Source organism: Echinops telfairi, unplaced genomic scaffold (genome assembly GCF_000313985.2).
Source record: "Echinops telfairi isolate 266 unplaced genomic scaffold, ASM31398v2 ScPeMD7_7475;HRSCAF=8513, whole genome shotgun sequence".
NCBI lineage: Eukaryota > Metazoa > Chordata > Mammalia > Afrosoricida > Tenrecidae > Echinops > Echinops telfairi.
Genome location: NW_022111379.1, coordinates 28,676,967 through 28,687,950, shown reverse-complemented (window position 1 = coordinate 28,687,950; position 10,984 = coordinate 28,676,967). Strand labels below are relative to the sequence as shown.

General features: G+C 38.9%; 1 protein-coding gene across 2 annotated transcripts in view; it reads right to left on the bottom strand.

Annotated features, from left to right (window-relative positions):
* GABRG3 (gamma-aminobutyric acid type A receptor subunit gamma3) overlaps positions 1-10,984 on the bottom strand; it is a 258,318-nt gene that overhangs the window by 76,682 nt on the left and 170,652 nt on the right. For both annotated transcript variants that reach the window (XM_045285781.1, XM_004699734.2), the window contains exon 6: positions 5,986-6,123. In XM_045285781.1, the coding sequence (XP_045141716.1) occupies positions 5,986-6,123 (138 nt within the window). The remainder of the gene's footprint in view (positions 1-5,985; positions 6,124-10,984) is intronic.

Genomic DNA, 10,984 nt, shown 5'->3' with positions numbered 1-10,984 from the left:
TGTGCAAATAAAACAGGGGACTACTGCATGGTTTAAAAATAGGAAAAGTGTATAACAGAGTTGTATCCTCTCACCATACTGATTCAGTCTGTATCTAAGCAAATCATCATAGAACCTGGATTATATGAACAAGAATGTGGTATCAGGATTGGAGGAAGGTTTATTAACAGCCTTCAGTGTGCAGATGACACAGCCTTGCTTGTTGAAAAGGAGGAGGACTTGAAGCACTTGCTGACAGAGATCAAGGATTGTAGCCTTCAGTATGGATTAAGACTCAATGTAAAGAAGACCAAAATCCTCCCACTGGACCAATAGGTGACCTTATGATAAGTGGTGAAAAGAATGAAGCTGTCAAGGATTTTGTCTTGCTTGGATGTACAATCAGTGATCATGGAAGTAGCAGTCATGAGCTCAAAAGAACTGTATTAGGTGAATCTGCACACAAGACCTCAGGGTATTGAAAAGCAAGGATGTTACTTTGAGGAGTAAGGTGTATCTGACCCAGTTCATGGTGTTTTCCATTGCCTCTTATGAATTTAAAACTTGGACATCGAATAAAGAAGAATCAATGCATTTGAATTGTGGTGCTGGAGAAAAATATTGAAAGTATCATGGACCTCTAAAAGGACAAACAGATTTGTCTTGGAAGTACAACCAGAGTGCTCCTTAGAGACAAGGACAGCAAGACTTCATCTCACATACTTTGGACATTTTGTCAGGACATATCTGTTCCTGGAGAAGGACATCATGTTTGGTAAAGGGGTAACACAATTGAGGAAGATCTTAAAGGAGATGGATTGACACCATGGCTGCCCAAATTGGGTGAGTATGGCTTGGAACCAACTTGATGGTACCTAACAACAACAACAACAACATTCAGCCTCTGTGCCACTATTAAAATCTAGTTTACAATGGTTTGTCTGATATTAGGGCTGTTAATGTTTCTAGCCCATGTGTACTGGGGATTCATCAGGGACTTAATCCACGTAGGGACATGTAAATTGATTTGGAGCTACCAGCATCATCCAGAGTTTTCCATAAACAAGGTGTTTAGAATTTAGGCACTGGTCCTGTTCCCTCTTCCAGGTTTGGATCTTTTTATTTGCAATCATCGAATCACATAGGCTGGTGTGCTTTATCATTGTGAATTTAGCTGACCCTCACTTGGATGGCTGCTTGTTATGAATCAAGCCTTGACAGCCTCATACTCTTTATTTTCATAGCTGGGCACCATCACTCACGTCTTCAGTGATTTCCTCATGTGGGAAAATACCAGTCAGGGACATGGAACGAACCAATTGTTCTTACATTAGGGCTATGATCAAGTGAGAGCTCAAAATCCATTCATAAAACTATTGTTTCTATAAGTCCCTTTTGGAGACATCATTGTCATTTTATTGTAGTAAGCATAGTCATCGTAGGTCTTCCCTGTGGATCTTAACATTGTTTTAGTCAACAATGTTGAGCACAGGATTTTACACATGTATAGGACTTCTTATCAGATTCCAATACATACATTTCTAATTTGTATACCATCAAAATGTGGGTGACTGGACACTAGTGATACATGGCATGAGGGTTTGAGATATGGCAAAATTGTTTTAGTAACACTCCTTTTTGTGGGTGGAAACATGCCTGGCAGACTAACACGTGTCACATAAAAGCAGAGAGAGCAGGCAAAGAAGCAAATGTATATTGATCTCAGGTTCCCATTCATTGGGCACTTTCAGAGTAATAGTTCTGAACCCACCCAAAGTCCAATGACACCGGTTCCTTAATCTTCAGATAGAAATCCTCTACTTCTTCCACTAGGGCATTTCAGCTCAGAATTCAAGGGATTATTTCCATTCTTGGTTTTGTTCTATGGTAACAAAAATGTTTAAGGTAAAGTCCAATTCACTTAGTGGAATTTCTAATTGAGGTCCTTCTGGCATGGTCTATGAGGAATTCAAAAAAATATTTACTGCCTTCTAGTTGATATCAACCCACAGCAACTCTACAGGCCAGGCCAGAATTGCTCCTATGGGTTTCTGAGACTAATTCTTTACAAAAAGCCCCATCTTTTCCCCTATGAAAGAAACATAGAGTATAATGTCTGCATTGTCTATAGGAGATTGCCTGTGCCATCAGGGGTTGGTTGGGAACTTGGTTGACAATTCCAAGTTAGGAACATAATATTGGGGTCTCTACCAGCAAAGTTAAGGTTTTGTTGTTTCCCCCACCGCACCCCGATGGCTGAACAACATACTTGGACCACCCACTATCAGAAGTGCAATTGTTCACTCCAATACAGACATAACTCCACCTCCTATTGATCCAATCTCCTAGTCAAGTTCACCCTTGTAGAATTGTCTGTTAGTTTGGAGTGACTGCAGAACACTGCTAGATGGCAGGACTTACTTAGTCGTCTCATTCTCCCTCCACCATAGGAAACTAACCCCATCTGTAGCGAAACTACCTTCCATGAAGTCATTTTTAAGGTGTTCGAATGAAGGAGTGACATATAAATTATGGGAGCTAGATAGGGAAATTGCCTTTTGCTTGGGTAACCAGACTTTGTCTTAGTTTATATCCTTAGAGTAGTAGACTCATACAACATTTGTCCATTAGTGACTGACTAACTTCACACAGCATAATGGTTTCAGAGACCTTCACGTCGTGAGGGGTTTTGTGGTTTCATTGATTTTTTTAAGGATGCATAGTATTCCATTCTAGGTATTTCTCTATACATTTTCATTTATCCATTATTCATCCATTCATGGGCATTTAGACTATTCACAGCTTCTTGCTAGTGCTAATAGTGCTGCTATGAACTTGGGGAAACATATGGTTGTTCGTGTTCTTTCTCTTATTCTTTTGTGCATGTGCCCAGCAGAAGTATTGCTGGGTCATATGCTATTTCTATGCCTAGTGGTTTTAGGAAGTGCTGTATTATTTTCTGTGTGGTCGTGCATGTTTAAATTACAACCAGCAGTGTATGAGAGTTCTGATCTCTCTATACCCTGTCTAGTATTTGTTGTTCTGTTTTGTTCGTTTGTTTTGTATTGGGTTATCAATGTGTGTATAAGGTGATATCCCATGATTCTTTGATTTGCAACTCCCAGATGGCTAATGATTGTGAGAATTTCTTCATGTTTCTTCTCTGGTGAATTTGCTATTCAAGTGTCTTCTCTGGTGAATCTGCTATTTATGCCCTTTGCCCACCTTTTAATTGGATTATTTCTTTTCTTCTTGTTGAGAAGTTGCAGAATTCTATAAGTTTAGTCATTAGTCCCTTGTCTGCTGTGTTGGGTATATGGCACTCCATTGCTTCTTGCCTGCATAATGTCTGCTGAGAAGTCCGAGCTTATCCTTATTGGTTTTCCTTGATAGGTGACTGTTCTTTTTGCCTTTTCCTTGAAGTTGGATAACTTGACTACAATATGTCTTTGTCTTTTTATTATAGGGGCTATCCTACTTGTGGTTTTCTCATCTACCTGAATAGTTATTTTCTCCTCCTTTGTGATATTTGGTAAATTCTCTTCCATGAATTCTTGTACTGTTTTCTCTGTAGATTTTTTGTTGTTGTTGCTTCTTCTTCTTCTGGGAACCTGATGAAACATATATTGTCTCTTTATGTGAAACATAAATTGTTTCTCAAAATGTCCCCTAGATGCTCAGGACAAGATATTGAGTATGCAATGGACTCCTCAGACCTGACCTTTAAGGGATATTTGCTGAAGATGTAACTTTGGGAGTTAGCATGAAAGAAGTCTGGATGAGATCCATTGGGGAATGAATGTAGATAGCAAAGAGAGGTGCAATTGAGATCAGATCCCTGGATGTTCCCATATGAATGCAATGTGAAGAACAGAGGGGTCCAGCACAGGGGCGAGTGCAGAACAATGGACAGGTAACTTGGAGAAAACCCAAGGGAGTACTATGCTGAGGTTAAAGAAAGAAGATGTTGAGTGAGTGGGGAAACGGTTCTGACAAGTAAATTCAGAAAAGAACCAACCACTTGGCTTACCATCGACGGGTCAACAGTACAACTGGTCAAAGTCTGAAAGAAGACTTTGGATGGGTGAGAATGGGAATCACAGAGTGGGCTCAAGAAAGGAGGGAAGCAGAGGCACTAGAATAGTGCCAAATCTTCAGATATTTTTTGCAAAAGAAATAATATAGCAGTATCATGTAGGAGAATCATTTTGTAAAAAATGGGTCAAAGGGAGAAACAAATGGTAAGATGTTAAATTTTAACCTAACTATATCTGCAATAATTCACATTCAAATGTACTGTTTCTGAGACTAAATCTATTGACATCCTTGGTCAATGGATCAAGGGAATTCAGTAGAGGCTTAATCCATGTGATGGCTCTGTAAACGGATTTTGACCCATTTTTAACTTGTTCTTTCTCCTTCTTCTTTGGTTTCCTTTTTATTGAATTTTTTCCTGTGTTTTATTTTGTTATTGTTGCTGGGATCTTTTCTGTATATAAAATTCACAATAGGTAAATCTAGGTAACTAGATAAATAGTTTCTTAGGGTTATAATACAGGGAGGTTATAAGGAAATGGGGAGCTAACAATAATAGATACAAGAATGAACCAATGTTCTAAAGTTGATTGTGGTAATGAACACACAACCCTTTTAAATGTATTTAAACCATTGATTTGTATAGTATGTGAATTATATGCCAATAAAATTGTTTTAAAAATGGCTTCAAGAATTTTAAAGTAAAAAAAGGACGAACATTTTGTGGAGCACCTTTTCAAACCTTTCTATTAGCTTCTACATGGCCTTCGCAGGAGGCTGATCTACCTATTCCACAAAGAGAGGACTCCTGGTTAGATTTGAGCATTGGGAAAAACCTTTCCTTGGGCAGCCTTACTCCCAAAAGATCTGCTAGGACCAACAGTGAATTGAACAGATTATTAATATGAGGTGACTCACAATTGGGTAAAGGTCTTCTCAATGTGTACTTTATGTTGCTTCCAGAGCTCATTTAAGTAAATTATTATATTCAACTCTTTCAAACCTCCTTGATGTTTAATATTTAAACACAGACATCACTATCACCTTTACCCTGAAACTGATGTGAATCTTTTGCTTCTCCCCAGGACAGAAATGACTTTCTATTTTAAAATTCTACCAAGAAATTGGACTGTGCTTTAAGGAAGAATATTTATCACCAGTTGTCAAAACTGAAATGCTAAACCCATCATAATTAGAAAAAATTATTATGGAATTTTGGTAGCTAACGTATTATACATGCTAACAAATTATAAGAACAGCATAAAAGAGAATTTTAACTCTAATCTGAATTCCATATCCAGCCTAAAGAAAATCTCTTGCAACATAGAGGGCCATAAGAAAATAACAGAAGAAACAAACAAATAAAATCAAAGCATATCCAGTTGTGTTAAGAGGTGAAACATCTCTTCATTGAATTATATGCTTTATAAAATGCAAATCATGAACACTTAATAAATAAAATCAGTAATTATTATACTGATTATTATACTGAATATGATTATTATCTTGGAAAAAACAAAAATATCAAAATGTAAGAAAAAGTTTCTATTACCAGCAACGAAGAAGCTAGAAATGAAAGCTTAAAGGATTTATATGCTAGCTTTTATTTGTGAATTTTCAATAATCTTTGTTTCTCACTCTATGTATGAAAAGTTGTACAACATTTAGCAGCAGTAAAATAGGTTGATATAAATATGGCCAGTGGTAAGTAATCCTACACAGTTTTATTAGCAAAACAAAACAAAACAAAACATTAAATTACATAATATAGCCCTAACCACACACCTTTTTAAAAAAATTCTCATTTTTCAATCAGTTATTTTGCTTCCAATATTACCGCAGCATCCTAGTTAGTTTAACACACACCATGAAAGAGCTCCTTATCCACCTGTTTTAGGTATTATGGGTTAAGGTTGGGTAGGGGGATGAAATCTTATTTAGGAAGATAGACTTCTTTAGGTTAATTCCTACCTGAAGGGGTGGTCAGAGTTTCTGTGGTGTTTTTGAGGCCTGTGAAGTCAAACTGATAAAGGCGCCATGATTTCTGGTCAGCTGCCTCAACTGAATTTTTCCTCCATCTATAAATCATTTCTTCCTTGGGATATCCATCTAAAAAGAATCAGAGTAAATATTAACATTTTAAGAAATAAATTTATGAAATATTAAAGTGAAAATTATAATTCTGATCTCCCAGTGGAAGATATAATATTAAGTCACAATTTTTCTTAAAAACATAAAACCACATGGAAGAAGCACACCAGACTGTGCGATCACGAGGTGTCGAAGGGATCAGGTATCAGGCATCAAAGAACAAAAAATCTTATCACTGTGAATGAGGGGGAGTGTGGGGTGGAGACCCAAAGCCCATCTGTAGGCAATTGGACATCCTCTTACGGAAGGGTCACGGGGAGGAGACCAGCCAGTCAAGGTGCAGTGTAGCAACGATGAAACATACAACTTTCCTCTAGTTCCTAAATGCTTCCTCCGCCCCCCACTATCATGATCCCAATTCTACCTTACAAATCTGGCTAGACAGACAGGGTGCGATGTAGCAACGATGAAAAATACAACTTTCCTCTAGTTCCTAAATGCTTCCTCGCCCCCCTCCCCCCCACTATCGTGATCCGAATTCTACCTTGCAAGTCTGGCTAGACCAGAGGATGTACACTGGTACAGATAGGAACTGGAAACACAGGGAATCCAGGACAGATGAGAGAGTGGTGAGAGTGGCGATACAGGGAAGGTAGAGGGAGGGTGAGGTGGAAAGGGAGAACCGATTACAAAGATCTACATATAATCTTCTCCCTGGGGGACGGACAACAGAAAAGTGGATGAAGAGAGACGTCGGACAGTGCAAGATATGACAAAATAATAATTTATAAATTATCAAGGGTTCATGAGGGAGGGGGAGCGGGGAAGAAGGGGGAAAAATGAGGAGCTGATGCCAGGGGCTAAGTGGAGAGCAAATGTTTTGAGAATGATGAGGGTAATGCATGTAGAAACGTGCTTTATACAATTGATGATGTATGTATGGATTGTGATGAGTTGTATGAGCCCCTAATAAAATTATTTTTTAAAAAACCCATAATACCTCTCAAAATGAAAGTACAAATGCCACCTAATTTAGATGGTTCCTGATGCCAGTCCACACCATCAGTATAACATTCCTCAGTCATCAGCCTGGCTATGTTAGGCAAGGTTCTTGAGAAGAACAAAGTCAGTGAAACTATGTATATTATGTAAGAAAACATTTGTTATTGTTAGATATTTTTTTTCTAGGCTTTGATTATAACATAGTGTATTGTGTCCTAGGCATAAGAATGGAACACTGCCCAGTCCCGTGTCATCCTCACAAATGTTGTTGTCTATGAGCTCTTTGTTGCAGCTACTGTGCCAAATCATCTTGTGGAAGATCTTCCTCCTCGTTATCCCTCCTTTTCTCTACTAATCCTAGTGTCCTCCTCTAGGGACTGGTCCCTCCTGACCACATGTCTGAAGTACACGAGAGGAAGTCTTGCTCTAAGGAGGAGTCCAGAGTTGCTTCTTCTAAGATAGTTTTCCCATTCTTCTGGCAGTCCGCGGTGTATTAAATATTCTTCACCGAAACCACAATTCAAATATACGCTTCAGTTTTCCTTATTCATTGACCATATGTCACATGTATGTAAATAAACAGGTATCTGATGAATAGATTAGGTATATTTAGATACATACATAGATAAAGATATGTTGTTAGGTCTCATTGAGTTTGCTCCGTCTCATTGACCCTATGTACAACAGAACAGAACACTAGCTGAGCCAGGGCCAGCCTCAAAACTGTTGCAGCTAATTGTTGCAGCCACTATATCGATATTTTTAAATCATTTTATTGGGGGCTCATACAACTCTTATCACATCCCGTACATCCATCCATTGTGTCAAGCACATTTGTACACTTGTTGCCATCATCATTCTCAAAACATTTGCCTTCTACTTGAGCCCTTGGTATTAGGTCCTCATTTCCCCCCTCCCTCCCAGTTCCCCGCTCCCTCATGAACTCTTGATCATTTATAAATTATTATTATTTTGTCATATCTTACACTGTCCGAGGTCTCCCTTCACCCATGTCCCCCAGGGAGGAGGTTATATGTAGATCCTTGTAATCTGTTCCCCCTTTCTACCCCACCGTCCTTCTACCCTCCTGGTATCACCACTCTCACCACTGGTCCTGAAGGGACCATCCGTCCTGGATTCCCTGTGTTTCCAGTTCCCATCTGTACCAAGTAACCCCTATATTAATCCATCTTCTTGGGAATATTCCTCAGGTAAATTGAATCTCGACTTTACCAAGCATGGAGCCCTTTTCTAGAAACTGGCCTCTTTTGATAACAATTCCAACCTACATGAGAAGTGTCACCATCATTGTTTCTTGGGAGCATTTTGGCTACGTTTCTTCCAAGATAGATTTTTTGTTTTAGCAGTCTATGGTACTTCTATGTTCTTCCATGGATCAGATTTCAGGCTAAAGGTTTCTTATTCACACCGCTGCAGAGACCGAGGAACCTAAAATCTGCAGGCTGGAGGGCAGGCTTCTGGCTCGCATATCTCAAAAACACAGAAGTCAGAGGCTGATGAGTCAGATGCAAGTTTGATAGAGTGAACTTTACCATGAAGGTCACACACTGAATGGATTTTACAATGATTGGATGCTCATATCAGATCACAGAATGGAGAATGATTATTATATTACATCGTTGAAGAGCTTTCATAGTTTAGCCAAGCTGACACCATCATTAACTACCATTGTCCAACCTTATCAACTTCTAACCTGCACACATCTCCTTTGACCATACATAATACCTAAATAAAGACAATTATAAAGTCATATTTGTATCTAACATGTTACAACTAACATGCATACAACAGGAAGTGTACCTGCCTCTGTCCTATTTACATTATAAATTAAAAACAATGTGATAAAGCATGCAAGAAATAAAAATAATATTTGCTCTGTGCTAATGTTTGTGCATATATTCACACACAAAGGGTTTTTTAAGTTGATGGAATAATGAAATGACAATACAATGGAATTTTTGAAGCCATCTCATATATGCACATTCACCTTTAATAAGGCAGAGAAGGAATATCATAGCAATTATAATCCCTTTTTCTGCAACTGGTAACATGGTCATCAATAATACTTGGAACTATCTTCTTGCACCCCCCTTTCTATGTTTCCTTTACCTTCACCAAGCACCTCTCAACTATTCACAGTATGACAGAGCAATTAATCAAATGTCTAACAAATCACTGAGAATCATAGTCTAGCCAAATTGACATATAACGTTATCAATCCCACTGGCATTTTCAGTATGTGTTGTTCTGTGAGCTGCCCTCAAGTTGGGCCTTTAATCAATGATGTGCATTCATCCAGTATTGTCCAGTTGTGTTCCACGGGGTTTTCGCTGGCTGATTTTACAAGACAGTTCACTGGGCCATTCTTCCTAGCTCATTTTAGACCAGAAGATTCACTGGAACTTGTCCAACATCATAACAATACTCGATCTGCACTGACAAATTGTTCGTGGCTATGCAAAGATGCATTAGCCATGCAGATACATGACAGACAATATTGTACCACTGAAAGAGTGATGTTATTTGATCTTGGAGTCATGTTTTGATTGAATTTCAGTAAGTGAAGGTTTCTTGGGAACCCTTTCAGACTAGTTGGACTGTATATATCACACTTTCCACCTTTTCCCAAACATTAGTCCATACAAGAGAGGAATTTAACTAGTCACATGATTCATAGTTCCAGTATATATCAATGGCTTTTTACTTCCTTACATCAGTCCCCATCTTGCTAATTACTTCAGGAAACAATGTCTTCAAGTTTCTTCCATCCTAGCCCCATGTGTTGGCAATATACCCAGAGCCAAGGAATCCAGGACAGGTATTTTGTTTCTCTAATCATGGTTTTTAATCCAGTTTCCATTGGTACTGTGAATCGGAGCCAGATGTTAGACAAATACTAGTTTCTTTGCCTGAACCTCTACTCTCCAATCCATAATCTTCCAGAAACTCTATGGAGAGCATCATTAGCTCTGTACTGGAGCTCTTTGACATCGGTGGCACTGTGCTGTCTCTAAATCTTAAAGCTGAGTCTGCATTACAGAACATGCCGTGTATCCAAGAGCAGGTCTAGAACGCATGTTGCGCCCTAGTACATGACAACATTTGTATTATTGCCCTCACAGAGTCATGGGGACATTGATTGTCTGGCTCTGGCAGGAATCTATTAAAAACCTGTAGGACATTATACTGAGTGAAACATGTCAATCACAGAAGAGTAAATATTGTATGAAAATTTATAAAATTAATTTAAAATCAAGAAAAGTGTTTCAGAATGACAAAAATTTTTGACGATTATCATGGGAAGTTTGGGTAAATTATTACCTAGAGTAGACATATATTAACTTGGGTGAAGAAGGCAAAAAATAAATTGAACAAAGTTATAAATACACAGTAAAAATCAAATTACCTGTAGATCTGAGAAAAAAGGAGAAATGGAAAACAGATGAGGAAATTTGGCCAAAAAAAGGTGGTCTTGAAAGACATACTACAAAAATCATGTCCAACAAAAACAGCAGAAAATTGATATTGAAGAAATATATAGAACCCTGCAACTCTGACGAGCAGGAGGAAAGCTGAGTGAACCAAACTGCCCTCACAGAAAATAAGCAAGTCACAAGGAACCGATAAATTCCTGGGGCTGTCAGTGCGGATGAGGGAAGGGTTCACTGTGCCACACCACCCTTCCCCCACTCCACCACACACCACTCCACACCACACACCCCACCACTCCACTCCACACCACTCCACACCACACCACAGCATACCACACCACAGCATGCCCCACACCACTCCACACCATACCACCCCACACCACTCCACACCACACCACAGCACACCCCACTCCACTCCACACCAC